Source organism: Oncorhynchus gorbuscha, linkage group LG12, assembly GCF_021184085.1.
Source record: "Oncorhynchus gorbuscha isolate QuinsamMale2020 ecotype Even-year linkage group LG12, OgorEven_v1.0, whole genome shotgun sequence".
NCBI classification, from domain to species: domain Eukaryota; kingdom Metazoa; phylum Chordata; class Actinopteri; order Salmoniformes; family Salmonidae; genus Oncorhynchus; species Oncorhynchus gorbuscha.
In genome coordinates, this window is record NC_060184.1 from 29,823,743 (window position 1) to 29,846,875 (window position 23,133).

At 42.2% G+C, this 23,133-nt stretch overlaps 1 protein-coding gene across 1 annotated transcript in view; it reads left to right on the forward strand.

The window, feature by feature from the left end:
- Positions 1-3,936: 3,936 nt before the first annotated feature.
- Positions 3,937-23,133, forward strand: part of ppp1r13bb (protein phosphatase 1, regulatory subunit 13Bb) — a 52,299-nt gene continuing 33,102 nt past the window's right edge. The window contains 5 exon segments of the mRNA XM_046291789.1: positions 3,937-4,101; positions 6,812-6,959; positions 9,116-9,235; positions 12,176-12,239; positions 21,279-21,378. Of these exon segments, the coding sequence (XP_046147745.1) occupies positions 3,937-4,101; positions 6,812-6,959; positions 9,116-9,235; positions 12,176-12,239; positions 21,279-21,378 (597 nt within the window).

Genomic DNA, 23,133 nt, shown 5'->3' on the forward strand with positions numbered 1-23,133 from the left:
AAAACTTCATACATATTTAACACTAACCCAGTACCTGAAACTAATTTTAAGTTATGTCTGGTTAATCCCTCTTATTTCTAACTTTTCACTCAACAGTCAGTCTTTGTGACATAGGTATATGGAATCCAAGGCTATACCCCATGCACTTTAGGCTTTGTCCCATAGGGGCGCACAATTGGGCATTACCACAGTGCATGGAGGGAGGGATCCTTTTGCCCATTCACATCGCTAACACACATCTTGTGACAAACCCATCCTAAGGACATTGAAGTAAAATATTTGAAAAACTTTCAATTGTTTTCCTTTTTCTGACATTTTGCCCAATATTTGAAATCTGTAATATACAAACATGTATCTGCTTGTACAGAGCATGGTAGTGAAAACTGTTCAAAGGGAGCAGTCAAACTTAGTTTCCAATGTAACCCGTCTCTCTTCTACCTCTCCTCCAGTGCTTTGCCATTTTGGATAGCTTGAAAGTCACATCGTACAGTTCTACATCTGGGATTCTTAAACCTCTTTCTTTAGGGGCATGTATTTTCTGAATACTGATGCATGGTCTTTTCCAATCTCATATAAAATATTTAATAATACTATTGTACTGCTTAAAAATGTATGGAATGCATGTCAATAGTATCATTGAAATATACAGTTGAAGTCTGAAGTTTACATACATCTTAGCCAAATGCATTTAAACTCAGTTTTTCACTATTCCCTGTCTTAGGTCAGTTAGGATCACCACTTTATTTTAAGAATGTGAAATGTCAGAATAATAGTAGAGAGAATGATTTATTTCAGCTTTTATTTCTTTCACCACATTCCCAGTGGGTCAGAGGTTTACATACACACAATTAGTATTTGGTAGCATTGGTTTTAAATTGTTTAACTCGAGTCAAACGTTTCGGGGAGCCTTCCACAAGCTTCCACAAGCTTCCCACAATAAGTTGGGTGAATTTTTGCCCATTCCTCCTGACAGAGGAACTGAGTCAGATTTGTAGGCCTTGCTCTCATATGCTTTTCCAGTTTGTCCCAAAGATTTTCTATATGATTGAGGTCGGGGCTTTGTGATGGCCACTCCAATAACTTGACTTTGTTGTCCTTAAGCCATTTTGCCACAACTTTGGAAGTATGCTTGGGGTCATTGTCCATTTGGAACCCATTTGCGACCAAGCTTTAACTTCCTGACTGTCTTTGGGATGTTGCTCCAATATATGCACATAATTTTCCTTTTTCATGATTTCATCTATTTTATGAAGTGCACCAGTCCCTCCTGCAGCAAAGCACCCCCACAACATGACACTGCCACCCCCGTGCTTCACGGTTGGGATGGTGTTCTTTGGCTTGCAAGCCTCCCCTTTTCATCCAAAGATAACGATGGTCATTATGGCCAAACAGTTCTACTTTTGTTTCATCAGATCAGAGGACATTTCTCCAGAAAGTATGATCTTTGTCCCCATGTGCAGTTGCAAACCGTAATCTGTTTTTTTATGCCAGTTTTGGATCAGTGGCTTCTTCCTTGCTGAGCAGCCTTTCAGGTTATGTCGATATAGGATTTGTTTTACTGTGGATATAGATACTTTTATACCGGTTTCCTCCAGCATCTTCACAAGGTCCTTTGCTGTTCTGGGATTGATTTGCACTTTTCAAAGAAAAGTACGTTCATCTCTAGGAGACAGAACACGTCTCCTTCCTGAGTGGAATGACTGCTGCGTGGTACCAATGTGTGTTTAGTTGCATACTATTGTTTGTACAGATGAATGTGGTACCTTCAGGCATTTGGAAATTGCTCCCAAGGATGAACCAGAGGTCTACAATTCTTTTCGACGTCTTGGCTGATTTCTATTTATTTTCCTGTGATGTCAAGCAAGAGGCACCTCCATTTGACTCAACTTATGTCAATTAGCCTATCAGAAGCTTCTAAAGTCATGACATAATTTTCTGGAATGTTCCAAGCTGTTTAAAGGCACAGTCAACTTAGTGTATATAAACTTCTGACCCACTTGAATTGTGATACAGTGAATTATAAGTGAAATAATCTGTCTGTAAACAATTGTTGGAAAAATTACTTGTGTCATTCACAAAGTAGATGTCCTAACCGACTTGCCAAAACTATAGTTTGTTAACAAGAAATTTGTGGAGTGGTTGAAAAACAAGTTTTTAATGACTCCAACCTAAGTGTATGTAAACTTCGGACTTCAACTGTAGTTAAACTTAGAAACAAGCATCATTTGAATTGTATACATATTTCCCCGTAAACTAAGATTGAACAACTTCTGTTTTTTGGTGGACTGGAATATTGATATTATCTTATCAAACAATAGAATGCCCAGATAATTCATACCACATTGTTTTACTTGAAATTAAAAGGGGCAACCATGGCTGATGGATTTAATTGTAGAGACTGGCATAGCATCAGGTTTATGCCAATTAACCTTGAATCCAGAAATATATATATCTTGATCTCTATCAACTAAATATTGCGGTTTACTGTATAAGCACTAAATGGATGAGGAATGATGCAACTAATGTTTAACATTGCATGGTGATACAGTAAGTAGTAGGTGTCTTTTTTTATGGGGCAATTCATCATATGTAGAACCTGGCTGGTTGGCAGACGAAAAGAAAATGACCCTTTTTTGAAAGTATTTTCATTAAAGTGGGAGCTTATTTGGGAGCTAGAACTAACTTCCTTGCTGATTTATTATTTAAGGTTGCGCTTGGATATTTCAAGGGCTATATATCACTTGAAATATTTCGTGGTAGTGTTTAATCTAAAAATACAATGTTTGGGAGCTTGACCATATAAGCCTAGTGGTGGAAAGGGTTTTTCCTAAATAATGATGACGGTCACCCTATACAAGTGATAATGGCTATTGTGGGAATGTTGCAAGTTTTTGCTTAAGTCAATTGAGATGGACCCAAGGCCACAATTTGAAAAGCACGTCTGTTATATAGCCTATTGAATGTGTTCCCCATACAATTTCACGGAATCTATCCTCTAAGGATTTATTTCAGGTTCATTAATCAGATATCCAACTCGCTCACAGAATTGACTTAGGCCTATTTACAATTAAATGTTTCCAACCCTGGAGCTGACATACTCCAGGCTCCAAGTTCTGAAAAATAGATTACTATTTACACATGCACACTAAAGTGACCATTGTCCTAGATTGTGCTGTAACTGTTGAAAAATACAGTACCATAACTGGTTAAATCCATTGTAGCAATAAATGGCTTTCTAAATCTTTCTTTGTTTTGTTTTTCTCATGTTGTTTTGAGGCGTCCACACTCCTCGCTCGGGATATGAATGTGATTAGAGTGGTCAGAATTGATGACCATGTGAATCCTTCAACCAGGGAGCAGGCACGGCCTGCATCTCCCTCCCTCCCTCTCTCTCTCTCCTTCGCTCTCTCGCTCTTTCTCCCTCTCTCTCCACTTCCACTGCCCATTCATTCGCAAATCGCGATACATCTATGCTCTCCAGAGACGGGGGATTGCTTGCTGGAAGCAGTGGTTGAAACAATCCCAGAGAGGGACTTACTTCAGCCGTCACCGACTTGAAGCGATGCCAGGGTTGGATCCTCTATCTGTCAGTCACAGCAAGGCCCGCCCACACATTGGCAGTGTGTCATCGGTGCTCGACTCACCAGTGTGCCCCAGGGAGCCTTGCTCAGGAGGGGGGCTTGCGGATGCACCCCTCCCTCTCTCTCTCTCTTTCTGTCTCTGTCTATTTCTCCCTCTTTTGCTTCCCTTTCTTTTCCATCCCTTGGTGCTCACACAACAAGCAAGGCTCACTCCTCCTCAGACTCCTCTGCAGGGCTCGCTTCGCTACTGCGTACCTTGACGCTTGCCTAGCGTTTATTATTCATACCGTTTACTTGAGTGTATTTTGTAGTCTACAGTGGCAGGGCGATAAGACGCGGCGGGGGGGGGTGCATAATGAAGAAGTTTGTGACCATAGTGCTCCGCGGCCTGGTCAGCCTCTCGAAGGACCGTACCTGGGTGAAGGAGCGCCACCGGCCGGGGAAGAAGGAAGGCCGGAGGAGAAGGACAGCAGTTAAAGGGGGAAGTGCCACGGGCAGAAACGGCAACTATGGGAGGGTGGTTAGTATTCCTCTTGAGGTGAGATCTGTCTTGCTCAAGTTTCAATTAAAGGGTGGTTTACTCTCATTGTCTCACGCCAGTGTCGGTCATTTACGAGGTGAAATTGTCTCAGCTAAATCTTTACAACAGCCTTTGCTGTTTTCAGTTTTGCTTGCCCGTGCCAGGTCCTTGTCGATATGCTTGTTGTTTTCTCTATATTGCCCAGTGAGAAGTCTTTTTGTCATCCATCTAACCTTTGCAGCAACACTATTGGTGACCCATGTCAATGCTGGGGCAGAGGCCATTGATTGGTCTAACTAGCACTTCCGTGGTTCCTGTGTTTTGGCAGAAGTGTCAGCGGTTTGGCATTTTTTTGGAAGACTGTCATACATTTGCATAAAAATCCCATGGCATGACAGAAATGCTGACCTTTTGTGAATTTCATATTTTGGAATATAATAATAATATGCCATTTAGCGGACACATTTTCCCAAAGCGACTTAGTCATGCATGCATACATTTTACGTGTGGGTGTCCTCGGGAATCGAACCCACAACCCTGGCGACGCAAGCACCATGCTCTACCAACTGAGCCAGACGGGACAATTATTATTTTATTTTTAAAACTTTTTTTTGTCAAAACAATATTTGTGTGTGAGCATGCTGCGTTGGGGATGAGCCTCCCCTATCTCGGAATGATGTGATTAAGTGGATAGTCGGTAATTCTTGATTGTGTTGACTGCTGAGCCTGAGTGTGCTGCTGGCCATTGCCACCATTTGCCATAGAGCTTGTTTATTACCATATGCACATACTTAGATCTGAAATGTAGGCTACTGGTTGCAGTATACTATAATAAGTCAGGTCCTATTCATTTTAGGAAGAGCGTTCAATACCAACAGATCATTTGACCATTTTTTTCCCCCTGGTAGGTTTTGGCAAGACCATTTGTTTCTTGCATTATCTGTCATGGTCCAATAGGCTTTGTTTTAGTGCACTTAAAAGAATTGCTTGGTATTGTGATTATGATTTCATCTGATATATTGATGTTGAGGTGGATCTTAATGGAGGGATTCTGCTGGGAGAGAAGGGGCTTAGAAGCTCTGCGCTCTGAATTTTCTTATGTCCAGTGTTGGCAGTGGTAATCTTTGTTCATCCCTGTTTTCCCGATTTAATCTCATCAGAAGAGGGCGAACACTGCCTACCACTTTCCTGGCGCCCGCTCCCCTGAATAATGCATTTACTCAGAATATGATGTTATCCTTTCTTGTTTCATTTTGAAAATAAGAAATCAGAGGACAAAGATAAGTTCATTGGTATGGGATTGCCTGTTGGCACTAGTTGTGGAAACTGGTCTTGGTTGGTGTGATTGGTGCTCTACATTTGCATCACGTTTGGGTTTGTCTACCCCCCTTCTGTGGAAAAGAAGGCCAATGATTTCTCTCTTACCCCCTGCTGCTCTCTTGGTGGAATCTATTGCTCTATCCCAAATCGACCCATAGCAAGACCCCCTATGGACTTTTGAGATATGAAAGGATTGAATGGATATAATCAATAGGGTAAATGGCTCCACGTTTCCCCCAGATTGGCCATGTGGAATTTTCACCCATATTTCTTTAATTTATAAAATCTTGTCTGACTGCCCAAAACTGCAGTGGGGTTAGGGGTCAGTGTGGGATTGGATGTAATGTGTGCTACAGTGTTAGCTGCAATCAGAAGGGAATGCCACTCATTCTAATGTCATAGAGATGTTGGTTCATTTTTGCTGAGGCAAGATCAGCCGTGGGAAGTGTGAAGGACTGCCCATTGTGACTGATGCAGGCTATGCTGTGAGGCTAGAATTGGCGGTATCTTGAACATGTTATTAATTATGTTCTCAACCTTGGCTCTATCAGTAATTAGCTTTCTCCATCTCTGCTTTGAGCGTTGGACTGAATCAAGTGTGTGTATTGAGTTCTGGGGGGACTCTTGTGGCAAACACTGACAGTCTTTGATGGGTAACACTTGATGGCACATTAAAACCTGTGAGTGCTACGTTAAGAAGGAAGGAAAGAAGGGAGGGAGGAATAGTGAAGAAAATATGTTTGGGGCCCTGAACATTTTCAGAAATGGATCCATAGAAAAAGTATTTCTGGCAGCTGTTTTTCTGTGTCTCTATGAATGAAAGTTATAATGATCATCACCAGACCATTGAGTTAACCCATGTATGCTTCTGATTCAGTAGGGGTAGTGTTATCAGATGTCAATGCACCTATGAGGAACTGATGTCAGTCTGTGGTATTCCACAAACCTCTGTGACGTTTACCATAAAGAGCTCCACCAAACCTTTTCACACACATTCCACAGCAGTGTGTGCTGAGGATACACGCAACTTGAGCTACAGCCAGGACACAGGGTTGGTCGTGGCTTGATTGTCCAGAGAAGAGAGCATATTACTGATAGATGGCTCAAAACATAATTGAAAATCCACGTCAATCGCTTTTGGTAGCTATTTATCATTGCTAGCAAACTGAAGGCACTGAAACCATTGAGCAAATGAAGCACGTGTAGTTTGGATTGGCAAAGGGTAGCTAACGTTTAGCCTAAATATTTATGCTAAATTTTGACCCTAGATCTAGATCTGTTTTAGGTGTTGGCGGAGCAAAACCTGTCCCGTGACTTAAATGTACTAATGCTTACTCAATGTAACCAATAGCAGGGGATATAACTGCCTCCCTCCCTCTCTCCCGCTCAGATGATCCTGACAGTGTACCTAAGTGATGGGGAACAGGCACTGACCGAGGTGCCCATCACCCCTGAGACATCGTGCCGCGACGTGGTCGAGTTCTGCAAGGAGCCTGGCGAGAGCGGCTGTCACCTTGCCGAAGTGTGGCGAGGCAACGGTAAGAGAGTGACAGCGTCTTGAATCTCCTCCTCAAGCGCCTTCTTACCCTAGCCTCTAGTGCAGGTATACTTCAATCTTGACCTAGAGTCCAGTTCCACTGCTCATTTTCATTCTTGCTATTTAGTCGGGTACTGGCTGGAGTAACAGCCTGCTCATATGTTGGCTCTTCAGGACTTGAAGTGCACTTCCAACTAGACTAGGTCAGTGTTGAAATTGAGACTTTTTGATCAACCACTTTACCTGAACTACATGTTGACAACTCTCATTACCACAGAAATTGTGAAGGAGTTGTGTGCTTTGAGACCCTAACAATGCTCTGTGTGCATCCCAAATAGTTATCTTCCCTGCACTGCTTTTACTAAGGCCCAAAGAGCTCTGTTAGTGGACTAAATAGGGAATAGGGTGTTGTTTGGGATACATGCTTTCTTTACTTAGGCTGCATTCAGACTTGAGCATGAATAAGCATGTAGCACACAGTCAGCTCCAATTGGAAATAAGCTTTGTGAAAGGAAACACTTTTGTGTCTACACATAGTAACAACGAAAGTGTTGTCTTCTGCGTCGGAGAGCTTTTCTGAGCCGTACATACCAGTCAAACTACAGTAATAACTAGTTATCGTGTGAGAAACAACTGTGAAACTACTGCTGGAGACAAGTGGATCTTTGAGTAGTTAGATATGCACTATAAGGAATAACTACATTTTTGAGGGAATTGTGAATTGTATGTGGCCTATGCCAATTGCAGGAGTAATGAACAGTTTATTTTACTTGTGGTTAGGCAAAATGCCTGAATTATGGAGACAAAATAAATTCTAGTTGATTCCAAGCCCATTCATGCAAAGCTTGAAGGTACTGTGCACTTGACCTATACCGGCCTCACTAAATAAGTAGACACCACAAATGGGCATCCACACAGTAATATAAAGCATACATAATATTATTAGAAATGTGAAAAGAAAATTTATTTTTGAAAATGATCTAAAAATGTATGTTTGACAAATAATCAAATTCCACATGGTTTTGAAAACGTATTATTGTATGTGTGTGCCATAAAACTATCCGTAGCCTCCACTGTACTGGGTAATCACGTACACAAATACTGGTTTGCCACAGATTTCTCCACAAAGGAGAACAGTTTACACACACAGCGGAGTTGTATTGTCAGGAGCTAGCCAAATGGGATTACGCAACAGGGCTAATAAATACGCTGGCTGGATGTCATGTTTATCTCGAGGAGTGGTCCCTCTCAGCAAAACACTGATGACACGGGTGTGTCAGCTAGAACTCTGGTGAGGGAAGCAATCATGGTGTGTGTGTGTGCACACTGACAGCGGGGTGTGTCCACTGTCTGCATTTAATGTCTGAAGAGAAAGTCTGCATCCCAAATGGCACCCTGTCCCCTATATACTACACTGCTTTTGCCATTTGGTTAGCAACCATAGACTCATGAAAAGCACAGCCGGAACTATCTAGTCTTCGTCAGAGCTCAAGTTTTTGGAGGGGGGAGCGGCCACGCTGCCCTTCTTCCTTTCTGCCTGTGTGAGGCGTCTGGCTCAGCTGTAATGGGAACGAATGGGGCCAGCAGTCGGCATGAGTCTGCCTCAAGCGGAGGATCTCACTTAAGTGCTTTTAAAGCTCCTGCTTTGGTCCAGTCACTCTGTTCAACCAGGAGAACTCTACTTTATACTGGTTATAGTGCCATCACTGCTGTGGTAAAGAATGTTATGGGGTGGGCTAAGATCCCCCCCGCCTCTCACTCTCTCTCTCTCTCTCTGAATCGCTCTCTTTCTCTCTTTGTTCCTTTCCTTCTCGCTGTCCCTCACTAGCCCAGGGACTGTATGTGTCAAGCATCTCAGAGTAGGAATGCTGATTATGGGTAACTTTTGCCTTTTAGATCACAATAAATATTACATGGACAGGGGGGACCTGATCCGATATCAGCCGCTGGATAAGCAGATTATAGACTAGTCATTCAGACAGCTACGAGCCACTTGATTCTGCCTTGTCCTGTTTTTCAATTCTCTCTCATATTCAGAAGGCTTTATTGCCATGGAAAATGCTACCACACACATTGCATACAAGCAAACATATAGGCATTAAATAAATCAATGATGGCTGAAGTAAACAATTCTCTCTGTCCCTCCCATACCCCTAGAACGAGCAATCCCCTTTGAGCACATGATGTTCGAGCACCTGCAGAAGTGGGGACCCCGAAAACAAGAGGTCAAGTTCTTTCTCCGGCACGAGGACTCACCCACAGAAAGCAGTGATCAAGGTGGGTGCAATAGTAACCCCTTTGCTATCTGTAACTGACACACACACAGGCAAACAAAGGCAAGCGCGAACACAGTGCCTTCAGAAGATATTCACACCCTTGGACTTGTTCCAAATTTTGTGTTACAGCCTGAATTTAAAATGGATTAAATTGAGATTGTGTCACTAGCCTACTCACAATACCCAATGTCAGTGGACATTTTTACAAAAATAAATACATGAAAAGCTGAAATGCCTTGAGTCAATAAGTATTCAAGCCCTAAATAGACTAAGTTAGTGGAGTATAAATATGCTTAACAAGTCACATAAGTTGCATTGACTCTGCAATAGTATTGTTTGAACATGATCTTTGAATGACTGGCACATCTCTGTACCCAGCACATACAATTATATGTTAGGTCCCTCCATCAGTGAATTTCAAACTCAGATTCAACCAGAAAGACCAGGAAGGTTTTCCAATGCCTCGCAAATAAGGGCAGCTATTGGTAGATGGGTATAAAAAAGCAGACATTGAATATCCTTTTGAGCATGGTGCAGTTATTAATTACGCTTTGGATGGTGTATCAATACACCCAGTCACTACAAAGATACAGGCATCCTTCCGAACTCAGTTGACAGAGAGGAAGGAAACCGCTCAGCAATGGTGACTTTAAAACACAGTTTAATAGTTGTGATAGTAGAAAACGGAGGGTGGATCAACAACATTGTATTTATTCCACAACAGTAACCTTATTGACAGTGAAAAGAAGGAAGCCTGTACAGAATAAAAATATTCCAAAATATGCATGATGTTTGCAACAAGGCACTAAAGTTCTCATTCACTCTGACGGAATTCCGTCACATTGATTCTGGAGAGGTTGGGTGGTGGTTAATGGTTTGAGATGACACGACCTAATACAGAAGCATGTCTATTCTACACAATATATTCCCGAATAAATGTGTTCTCAAATATCACATTTTCTCTGTTATGCAGTGTGCACTGAACTGACATTAATGATTGTTGCTGACACTTCGATGTTTAGATGAAGTGAATTAAATAGTCTATAATGCACACCACTGTGGTGCTCGACTCAAATAGCTGTGTGTAGCCTACTGTAGCTTCAAGCAAAGTATCACTCCGGAGGCAACTTTCTGTGCTAAAACTATTATTTTTTTTGCCATATAATGTTAATAAAACAGACAACCCTATAGTAGAATAGTTTACCTATTTACCTAATTGACTGGTTGTGTGTTCTATGTGAGAGAAATATTCCTCTCCAGGCTCTTTCAAGTTGCAAGAGCCATAGTGAGGGAAACATATTCTGACAAGCAGTCAATGCACAATAAATCTTAATACAAACTCAGAAAACAATTTTGAAAGCAGTTTGGTACTTTTCATATTTATTTGTTATTGTTTTTTGTTTGTTGCTAATAGCACATCCTGATAATATAGACCATGGGTATACAAGTCTTACCCAATAAGGTCCGGACCCTGCTGGTTTTCTGTTCTACCTGGTAATTAATTTCACCTACCTAGTGTCCCAGGTCGAAATCATTCCCTGGTTAGAGGGGAATGATGAAAAAACGCAGTGGAACTGATTTTGAGGTCCAGTAGACCAGGCTATAAGCATGGTCCAATATGTAAAAATAAGTGTACCACAAGTTTTACCAATATGTTATTTGGCTCATTTCTGGTGGTGGAAATTATATTTTAGATTGTGTCACCATTTAAAAAATGTATTTTGCGTTATAATGTCCTTTAAAAAAAAGCCGCCATAAATTTAGTTTCGCAGTCCTTTGAAATAAAAATTATCCCAGGGTGGACCCAGGCCCCCTAATCAAGGGGACTGGAATTGGCTAAACTCGCAGTTTAATACAAGATGATCCTCTTTCCCTAAAAAGGATGATGGTCATGACTTTCTTATGGGAAAAGGGAGAGTAACTTGGCCCCAGACAATCGATCAGAGATCGACTTAAGTTTCAGTCACAGGATTTCTTTGTTACTTTTACCTCTGTGTACCCACTTGTCTTCTCTCATCACTCTTTCTCGGCCTGGGCTCAGTGAGGTGGAATATGATGGTGTCTTCAGTGGAGAGAGTCAACTCTCCACTGGGCGGGAACACAAAGGCACAGAGCCTCCCCCCCTACACACACACACACACACACACACACACACACACACACACACACACACACACACACACACACACACACACACACACACACACACACACACACACACACACACACACACACACACACACACACACACACACACACACACACACACACACACAGAGAGAAGTGGCCCCAGTCCATCACATGCCAGCTCTTACTTACTCACTCACACTTATTATTTATCATCTGCATACTTAATAAGACCCATTTCAGCAGAAGAGGGTTCTCTGTTTATTAGTATTTACTCGTAAATTAAGAGTTGTCCCTGAGGGGTTCCTGTCTGACAAAACCAGTTAGTAGCAATGGAAAATTGTAGAAAACATACAATGACAGCGACATTGAGAACTCACCGCACACCCAAAACCCATCTACCCGTGTGTGTTTGCAGATATACTGTAGTGCAGGGGTGTCAAACTTATTTTCCCCGTGAGCTGCATTTGTTCTTCACTGAGGTCCGCACTTAATATTGATAATTTCCTCGCCGTAAAAATAATAGGTAAAATTGTTCTCTATCCATCGCTTTTAGAATTTTAGGCTTCCTGACTGTCTGGCTGTACAGAGTGAAGAGACTGGAAATGTAGGTCCATTATCATTTCTACAGTTTGTTTTTACTCATTTCCATGTCTATTGAGATCTACATGAATTTGTATTTTTTTACAACAAAAAATAAATGATGACACTGGCCCGCCACCGGTTAAATTTTTTTTTTTTTTGTGGCCAGATTGAATGATTAGTTTGACACGTGGTCTAGAGTGTACTCAGTGTTTGTGCTTTCACCCTGCAGGGAGCCAGCAATCTCAAGAGCAGGCCAACCGTAGAAGTGGAGATAAGCACAATGAGAATGGGGTAAGAACACACTGTATCTATCACACACATCATTTTTTATTTATTTTACCTTTATTTAACTAGGCAAGTCAGTTAAGAACAAATTCTTATTTTCAATGACTGCCTAGTAACAGTGGGTTATCTGTTCAGGGGCAGAACGACAGATTTGTATCGTGTCAGCTCGGGGGTTTGAACTTGCAACCTTCCGGTTACTAGTCCAATGCTCTAACCACTAGGCTACCCTGCCGCTCCATTATGTACCCAAATGATACACACTCATATTTCGATTTGTTTGGGGTTGTGCCATAGTGAGGCTGCTCTGCTCTTTTAATATATATATTTTTTTATACTTGCGGTGTATTATTTCAATACCTCAAAAATGGCCTTTGTTAACCCAATAGGGAGAATGTGGAAAAGTCCTTGTCCAATAGAAAATGTCCCTACCCATATCCATTGGCTTTATCCCTAATCAGTCAATCTCCCTCCAAACCTCCCTGAGGACCTTCGAACACAGTGGCACACCATATGTCTCTGATTCGGAGCCACGCCTCGCAGTCATGTGATTCGCTAATAACAAATACTTCAGTTCATTCCCTACCTCTGTTCGCTCCCACAGAGGCCAGCTTTGATTCATTGATATGCCAGGATTATATGTGTTATGCTCAATTAACCTGGGGACAAGGTTAGGCCCTCACTGTGCCAGTGATTCACAAAATCAGTGAGTCAATGACATTTTTGGTGCTCCAGTTATTCAAATGACTACTCTATATAGCTAGCCAGGACAAAAGATTTCACCCCAGTCATCAAAATCAATACATCATAGCATGTTTTTGAGCTCATTCAGTAGTTTTTGCCTGAGTAAAATCATGTTGAAAAATAATATTTAAATTATCTTTTTATATTCCTAAAACATACAGGTCATTCGGAAAGTATTCAGACCCCTTCCCCTTTTCCACATTTTGTTACTTTACAGTCTTCTAAAATGGATTTAAAAAAATATTGCTCAACAATCTCCACACAATACCCCATATTGACATGGCAAAAACAGGTTAAAAAAAAGTATTTACATAGAGACCTTATTTACTTAAGTATTCAGACCCTTTGCTATGAGACTCAACATTTTGGTCAGGTGCATCCTGTTTCCATTGATCATCCTTGAGCTGTTTCTTCAACTTGATTGGAGGCCACCTGTGGTAATTCAATTGTTTGGATATGATTTGGAAAGGCACACACCTGTCCCACAGTTGACATTGCATGTCAGAGCATAAACCAAGCCATGAGGTGGAAAGAATTGTCTGTATAGCTCCGAGACGACAGGATTGTGTTGAGGCACAGATCTGGGGAATGGTACCAAAATATGTCTTCAGCATTGAAGGTCCCCAAGAACACAGTGGCCTCCATTCTTAAATGGAAGAAGTTTGGAACCACCAAGAGTCACCAAGCAATCATGGAGCTGACCATGAATCCGATGGCCACTCTGACAGAGCTCCAAAGTTCCTCTGTAGAGATGGGAGAAGGGTGGGTTAAATAAAGAAAACAATACCTTTTACGGATTTATCATTCTTATGCAATTTATATCTATAGGGCTACATTGGGTTTATTTTATTTCGGTATTTAATGCCATCTGGCATTAGTGCCTAAGTCTACACTATAGGGCCGAGCTGTTTGCTCGCCAAATAGCCTACCCGCCAATCACCAAATACTTTTGGGAACAGGCAGAAAAAGTGAATATGCAACTCAATGTTAGGAAGGTGTCCATGATGTTTGGTATACTCGATGTATGTCAATCAGCCCCTGAAAAATCCTGCACCCTCTGTAAAATGTTTTTTATTTAAAAAAAATCTGCCATCTCTGACTGTAGCCTACAGCGCACTTTCTATATTATCGGGTTAAAGTTTGGCGAGGGCCTCAAATGATCACTATAACATGTAGTCGGCAGTTGCAGATGGTTTATTAGCAATTGGGTGCGGGTGATCAAACAGCTGACCCGCGCACCACTAGTGTGCATGCATGCATTTGTTAGAGAATGGCTCCATGATAACAGCAGCCTCTGGCATGCCCCCTCACTCCCTAACCATCTGTCCCAGATTCCAGAATGGGGAGAGCTGTGCTTGAGGAAGCGGAACTAATTTAACCTTAAGGGGGGGGCGAGAAAAAACCATTGCGGCACAAGATGGAGTTATTTATTTATTTGTTTGTATACTCTTGTGATGACCGCATCGCGACACACCACATTGCCTCATCTGGTCCCTTTGGCATACGTTCTCCTACTACTCATGATCCAGATGTGTTTTTGCGTGTGCACATGCATGTGGATGTTCATGGATGTGTGAGCATGTCGGTGTGTGTATACCACAGGGAGCAGTGTTGCGTTTTAGCTAGGGAAGGTGGACTGTCGGCTAAGGAGCTGATTAGCCAGACAGGGCTAATGCTTGCTCGCCGGCAGAGCGCGTCTCCTTCTCAGGTGGGTGTCCCCTGGGTTGTATTTATTAGTGCAAACCATGGCAAAACGTTTTAAGAGTGTTTCTTCAGGTAGTTCAGTTAGGTCCCTCCCTGTTTCAGTCCATTTGCTTCCGTTTGGTCCCTAGTGAAAACAACCCTAGAGGGGGCTGCCAGAACACAATCCACTAAGTCTGACTCTCGCTCAAACTACATGTTTCCTGTAGACCTAGTACAGATCTAGGATCAGTTCCCCCTACCCCCTCAAAGTGTGTGTGTGTGTGAATATCCACACACATTATACAGAATAATATTGTGTGCGCACATTCTCCTACTTTAGGCAGAGCAGGGGGTGTCCTGTCCACAAATGCTTCTATAGCCTATTTGTTTGGCCATATAATCGCATCCCATTGTTGGGCAACTTTTCAAATCTCCATGCACTCAGTAAACCCCATCCATCCTGCCCTCCTGTTCCCCCCCACCCCACTGACAACCTCAAACAAACATTTACCCCTGATCCATAGCATGTTGCCCACTAGCCTGTGTGTGTTAACCTTGATTGTATAAGGAAGCGCAGTACTCTCCTGTGTAGTTTGGAGGATTTAGGGCAGTATGATGACATAACGGTCCTAAGAGGATCAGTGTTGTGGTTATCCGCGGGGCTCTGGTCGAGCAAGGGGCTTTTCGCCGCTCAGCCCACATGTGGGATGCTCTCTGAAAAAGTGTAACACAAACACGCGTGCACACACAGTTGCTCCCTCTCTCACAAACACACATGCAAGCGCACCCTTTCTCACACTCGACACTTACACAAGCACTCCTACACACAAGCAGCGAAACTACACACACACACACACACACACACACACACACAGACACGGGTGACTCGGCCCAGGGAGAGAGGAGCTCTATAATCCCCAGGGGACACATGCCCTTTAGAGAATGGGAGGGTAAGACATGGCTTTCCCTCTCTCTCTCTCCTGTCCTCTACTCATGGTGGTCCCCTTCTCTTTCTCTCAGCCCCCCTCCCTCTCGCTCTCTTCCTTTCTCTCAATTTCACCCAGACATTCTCTCACTCTCCTTTTCGGCGGTCTGTGCGTGTGTGTTTATTTTTCCCGTGGGCCTCATCAGTGAGGCTGTCGCCCGGATGCACTGGAGCGTGGTTCTGCATGCCAGTGGCTTTCTGTGTGTGTGGGGCACATCCTGCCTGAGTTTAGTCAGTCTCATCACCCTCTACTATCGTCCACTCCATCCCTCCTGTCTGTGAGGCAGAGCCCACACATACACGCACCCGGGATTCACTCACTGAAGCTGGGGAAATACTTGGGAGGTAAGGTGATCTCAACCTTCCATCTGAACCACGCAGCCAACTCGGGACTGTTTTCATTTGTAGTATATTTACAGACACTACAGCTAATCTGCAGAAATAAAGCTGTTGATAGTCTAGTGATAGTTTGTAGATGGAGTACAGACACGTTCTGTTTGAAAGACAACCGACGTAGAGTTGACATGTTACAGACTTTGTTGAGCATCTACAGATGTGTACCGTTTCAACATTGAAGAATAGCCCAATATCTCAAAGAGAGCTTTTCTAACTGTTTGAACTTGTTCTACCTGTCTCTCAAAGCGAAAGCGATTCTGCACTCAAAAAAGAGATGAAAAGTATAATGTGGCGATTGATGTGATTTATTCAGTAATTGGAATGCAATAGGAGAACAAACATAGTCGGTAGAAGTAGCACTGTGATGACAAGGAAATTGTCAAAAGTTTGAATCTCACAAGCAGGTCGTTTTGGATTGCTGTGTCAAACTCTTGTGTGGATCTTGGTCGCTCTGTGAAACCTGGTGCTGAATTCCAAATGTGGACAGGGAATCAGAGATGTGTGTGTGTGGGACAGAGACGGGGACTTTTGGCAGCTGGCTAGCATATCCCGAAACATCAACCCCCATCTCTTTTCCGTGTTTTTTTCCCGCCTTGCTAACTAGTTACTAGTCCTTGATTTCAGCTCTTCCCTGCTCCCTTGCCTTGCCCCACTCTCTTCAGGCAACGACGGACAGCACAATGAGCAATGGCACAACAGTGGATGCATCACAATAGTATCTATTTTCTCCTGAAATGTATACTCGTTCACTATTTAGCACAAATCTAAAATCATTGGATTGTTGGTGTGGGCTCGGGGGGAGTTTCCACCATATTTCTTATACCAGTCATTTCCTCTTAAATCAGTTAAGAGAAGTGAACAAGTGCAAACTTTGCGAGGAAGGAGGGATAATCGAGATGTAGCCAGTGTGTTGAGTCTGCTTGGGATTTGAAATGGGCAATTCCACAGTAACGGAATTACGCAGAGACTGATGTTTTACTTAAATGTATGCCAAACAAAAAACATTGATTTCAAAGTTTAACAGGCTATACATTCCTATGCACAATGACTACTTTGAATAATTTACACAGTAAATCCATTTTTAAAAATGTATTTACTGGAAAAATTGGACAGATGCAAAGTTCGGTAACAGAATAAAAGGTCAAATGTTCCTCAGTTTAATTCTGTTACCTAACTTTGTATCTGCACAGTACTTCCTGAAATATATGAAAGTAGTCCTTGTGCATATGGTTTGTTAAACTAAACTTTGAAATCAATGGTTTTTGTTTGGTATACATTTTAAAGTGCAATATTTGATTCTCAGCATTAATTCTGTTACCATGGGATTACCCAAATTTAGCTTTCTCTAGTCCGGCTTTTTCAGAAGGATTTCCAGTGGGTGGACCCTCCATTTTAATCTAATAAAGCAATTGGTAACCGTCCAGTGACATTGTGGTCTCTGAGCCATTCCCAATTTTTTACTGGGTAATCCCAGAGTGTTAACGGGACACAGGGACACACACAAACATTTTGTTATGTGTAACTTTGAAGTTAAGTTCTACATTGGTCAGTCCAAAATGTTGTTTTAAAAAATTCTGTCATGTATTTTTTTTAAACATTTCCTATTAAATTTATTTATGGTTTCTATGCCTTTAGTTTTCCATGTGGACTAATTTATCAGTGAATTCTGAAAGGAGCATAGTGAACAGACCTGGATTGGTTTTTACCTCTTGTAGTTCATAGCAACACATATTATGATGCCTTATATAGATTGGCAAATTCTTTTTCCAGTCCTACCACTTAAGAAAGTGGCAGAATTACATTTTCTTTTGTAGGATCTGTCTTTCCCCTCCTGACGTTCTGCCCCCCCCCCCCTTCTAATCTGTGTAGCCAAACGGAACTCAACATTGTCCTTGGTCACTGTAACCCTTTTTATGATGATGTCTATTTATTTTTTTCGAAGGACCTGTGGCCTTTTGTATCAAGAGTCTCAGAGTAGGAGCGCGAAGTTGAGATGTGTTTTGCCAACAAATAAGATTATATGGGCAGAGGTCGACCTGATCCTAGGTCAGCAATCCTATTCTGAAAAGCTTGATTACACACAGCCCCAGATTTGGTAAGGGTCTGTGAAGACCAGAACAAAGTAGACAACGACACACAGTTGTCTTGATTTCCACATTTTCCTTCATATCTGTGCTGTTTGATGTGTGTAAGACAACCATGACATTTAGTCTCCCCTTTTTCAATACACTTTCCATAGGCCCTGGCTAGGGGTTCTTTGCCATTTCAATATTGCTTATGGCTCTGAGGCTCTACCGAAGCCAGGCAACACCTTTGGAGGTAGATATGCTCTTTCAATAAAGTTTTCCCTAGTTCAGCTATGTGCTTTGAAGAGGATGCATTACTGTCTAAACACAGTTTACGTCATCCTTGTGTATGCAGCTTTAGGTGTGTTTGTGTTACCCACCTATGGCCATTGGACTTCAAGAAAGGTATTTGTTTCCACAACACGGCTGGTTTGAAGTCGGGACTCGAGGGATGAGAAGAAGGTTTGACTTGACCTCTGAACCCGATAGAGGCTCTGTTCCACCAGGACACAGTCGGAGAACACAGGAATAATTTTTTTCCCAGAGTTCCGGCCTTTGGGAACATGTGCTTAATCCAATTATCCTTGTCCGTGCCCCTCCCAGTGCTCCATTGCCATTACGACCCTTCCGCCGCCCTTCGTGATGTTGTGATAGGAACTGAGAGGCGCCTGTGTAAAGAGACTGATACTGTTGCTATCACAGCTGCGATTCACCCGGCTGATAAATTGAGTCAAGTCGTTTGCGGCGGTCCGTATTGACCCCGGTCAAGATCCGGACCGCGGTGCTCCTGTTGAGTATGGCTGCATTAGACTAAAATAAGCAATACTTTTTTTTTTCATGAGTGGATGGTTAGGGGGCTGGAACATAATTAATAATAATAATAATAATAATATATGCCATTTATCGGACGCTTTTATCCAAAGCGACTTACAGTCATGTGTGCATACATTCTACGTATGGGTGGTCCCGGGAATCGAACCCACTACCCTGGCGTTACAAGCGCCATGCTCTACCAACTGAGCTACAGAAGGACCCCAAGAGGCCCAGACAGATGTAATATTTGACTGGTACCCCGTGTATATAGCCATGTTATTGTAACTCATTGTGTATTTATTATTAGACGTTTTACTTATTATTTCCCTATTTTCTTGCTCTCTGTATTGTTGGGAAGGGCCGTAAAGTAAGCATTTCACTCTTAGTCTACACTTGTTGTTTGCAAAGCATGTGACAAAATTAGACCCCTTCAAATTTATTTGGCTATTTCAAGAATACCCGTTGGCTATTTCAAGAATACCCGTTGGTGACAGGTATATCAATTCGAGCAAACAGCCATGCAATCTCCATAGACAAACATTGCCAGTAGAATGGCTTTACTGAAGTGCTCTTTCAATGCGGCACCGTCATAGGATGCCACCTGTCCAACAAGTCAGGTCGTCAAATTTTTGTTGGTCGGGAGCTTCATGAAATGCTTTCCAAGGCCGAGCAGCTGCACACAAGCCTAAGATCACCATGCACAATGCGAATCATTGTAAAGCTCGCCGCCTTTGGACTCTGGAGCAGTGGAAACATTCTCTGAAGTGATTAATCACGGTTCTCCATCTGGCAGTTTGGGGGATGTCAGGAGAACGCTACATGCCCCAATGCATAGTGGCAACTGTAAAGTTTGGTGGAGGAATAATTGTCTGTGGCTGTTTTTCATGATTAAGGCCCCTTAGTTTAATTGAAGAGAAATGTTAACGAGACATCATACAATTACTTTTTAGACGATTCTGTGCTTCCAACTTTGTCAACAGTTTGGGGCAGGCTCTTTCCTCTTTCAACATGACAATGCTCATGTACAAAAAGCAAGATCCATACAGAAATGGTTTGTCGAGATCAGTGTGGAAGACCTTGACCGGCCTGCACAGAGCCTCGACCTCAACCCCATCAAACACCTTTGGGATGAATTGGAAAGCAGACTACCAGCCAGGCCTAATCGCCCAACATCAGTGCCTGGCCTCATTAATGCTCTTGTGGCTGAATGGTAGCAAGTCCCCGCAGCAATGTTCCAACATCTAGTGGAAAGCCTTCACAAAAGAGTGGAGGCTATTATAGCAGCAAAGGGGGGAGGACCAACTCCATATTAATGCCCATGATTTTGGAATTAAATGTTCGACGAGCAGGTGTCCACATACTTTTCGTCATGTAGTGTATATATCGCTCTAATATGTGTGGAAATACTTTGGAACAGATTTCCAAAATCAAAATAACTTGGAGCTGATTTGCTGGTGTTTTTAGTCTTTAATGTCCAACAATTTAAATATAATCATCCGCAGGCCAAATTTGGCAAACGGGCTGCCAGTTGGGGAACCCCGATCTACAACATGCCATTTAGCAATATATATACTTACAGTAGTTTGTGCATACATTTTCATATGGATGGCGCCAGTGGGAACCAAACTCGCAATCATGGAGTTGCAAGCGCCATTCTCTACTAACTGAGCCACACAGGACCACATCTATTATATAAACTGCATTGAACTGTAAAAAATGTTAAATGAGTAAATAGATTAATGAATGGATAGATAGATGTAAATAAATATAATTAATAAATAGATAGATATACCCACAGGCAACATTTTGCAGTGTCCCCAAACAAACTTCTGTGCAAAAGCTGCCCTGGGCTAATTGTTTGTAGGCTATACTGTGGACACCCACTACTGAAGTAATGACCATCCCAGCACTGGGTGATCTCTATGCTTTGATTGTCCTCCACTCAGTTAGTGTGGGGTTTTTTCTATCTAGATTATGGGTCTGCTGCTGACCGCTGAAGCTCATTTTCTTTTTCTGGCTGAGCCAATGTGCTCTGGCTCTTCGGCTTCATTCCAAATGACACCCCTAATCCCTATAGTACACTACATTTGACTAGATCCCTGGGCTATAGGGGAAAGGGTGCAAATTTGGGATGCCGAATTCCTCTTCAGGGCTGAGGAGATAAACAAATGGATAACACATCCCTTTTTTTCTTCTTTCCCTTCTCTCTCTCTCCACCTATCCCTTCTTTCTCTACCACTCCCTTCTCTCTTTCTCGCCCTCTTTTTTTTTCTTTCCCCCTCTTCCTTTCTCAATCGCCCTCTCTCTCTCCCCCTCTCACTTTCTATGGTCTCTTTTTCCCTCTCACTCTCTGTGTGTAGGTGGGGAACCCCCCGTGTGGAGCTCACGCTCTCGGAGCTGCAGGAGATGGCCACACGGCAACAGCAGCAGATCGAGGCCCAGCAACAGATGCTTGTTGCCAAGGTAACCTATTGTGTGTTTGTGTAGACATCATTTTCTTTACTGGAAGAAAAGCCTTATAAGAGGGTCAGAGCTACTGTATTCCAGGGATATTCATATCCTAGTCTGGAGATCCAGAGTGCTGCTGGTTCTTCCTGATAATTAATTGCACCCACCTGGTGTCCCAGGTCTAAATCTGTCCTTGATTAGAGATTTGTCCACTTTGGGGTGGTTTGATGGTAATAAATTGTTCCCCACAAGACCCTGATCAAATAGATATGATACCCATCTTCAGAAAATGTGCTTTCTATGGTTTTTTACACGTTTATGTATCTTGTTCTATGGGAGTTTATGCAATAGAATGTTTGCAGACTGATTTAAGGAATGTTGAGACAAGTTGTAATGTTCACATGCTAATTGAAAATGACTATTAAACAACAATGGAACATTCTATTGGGTGGATCTCATCTTAAACATTTTGCCATCCATAGCTAATGATTTACGTAGACTCATCATTGAAACAACAATGTTACAAATGGTAGAACTACATAGACTACTTGTTTTAGGGAAATTGGTCATACTGGGAAATGATACAAGAGATTCAAATCTAGTAGTGTATTGGTTTTATAGTTGTCACTTGTAGTCTGTTGCATAGCAATATTTAGCTGGCAGCCATATTGGAAAATGTGTACCTTGTGTTATAGAGGACGCTTGTGCCCAAAAGCCTGTTTTAGCATGGGTTGCGCCATTGATGACTTTAACCATTTTGAAGTAGTCAACCGGGTGGGACTACCTATGGGTTAAGGAAGATTCACAAAATTCTCTGCGGGTCATCAGGAGGGATTAGTCAATCATACTTGTGATCGAATATTCCATAACTGTAGGTGGCAGTAAATCGCCAACCTTGACCTTTTCTGGTTCAAATAACACACTTCCAGGTGGCAGTATGTACCCTTTAAGTTTTTTACTAACTCGTAGAAGAAGGAAATTGACCACTTCAAAATGGTGGTGCCTGTGAAGTCAGACTCTATAATGGGACAGATACAACGTTGTGATCTCTACATTTCTATGACCCTATGGTTAAATCAGCAATAGCGAAGCATTATTTTTTAGACTTTTTCTAGCTTTGGTGCACTCATTATGAAGGCATTTTGTGAAAATGGGTTACCTGTACCTCTTTTCTGGGCGTGATGCATTCCTAAGGGATTTTCATACAGAGTGCAATGTACGGGGCAGGTTTCACATCAGATCTCCTGATTTTAACACAATTTATAGAATCCAATTGCATATCATTTTAATTAATATATCAGTGAATGATCTAGATCATGCGACCTCAGTGCGTTCGGCACTGTAAATCTGAATGAATACCGGTATTTTTAAAAACACACAAAACACTGTGCTGATGCTGCGTTGTATGCCTCTTTAGTAAATCAGCTGAAAAAACTTTTCAGGCTATTCCATTAAAAATAACTAGTACCTGTCCGCATGTAATCAAAATTCTAATCTTAATTGGCTAATTTCAAACGGTCCTTTTGTGAGGTGCAGCCGGGAAGTAGTTCTGTACAATGGTGAGTGGTGGGATCGATAAACCAGGAGGATTCTCCATCTTTTAAATGTTTACTTCCCAGTAGATTACAACGGCGATAGACCTTAGAGTATGTCGCTACTGCTCAACGAGAATAGCCTATGCAGCTGCCAACACTTCAAACATGTTTTCACATTTACACCGACATCACCCAAGTATTCCTACCACCGGAGCAAGACGGAAACGCAAAAAAC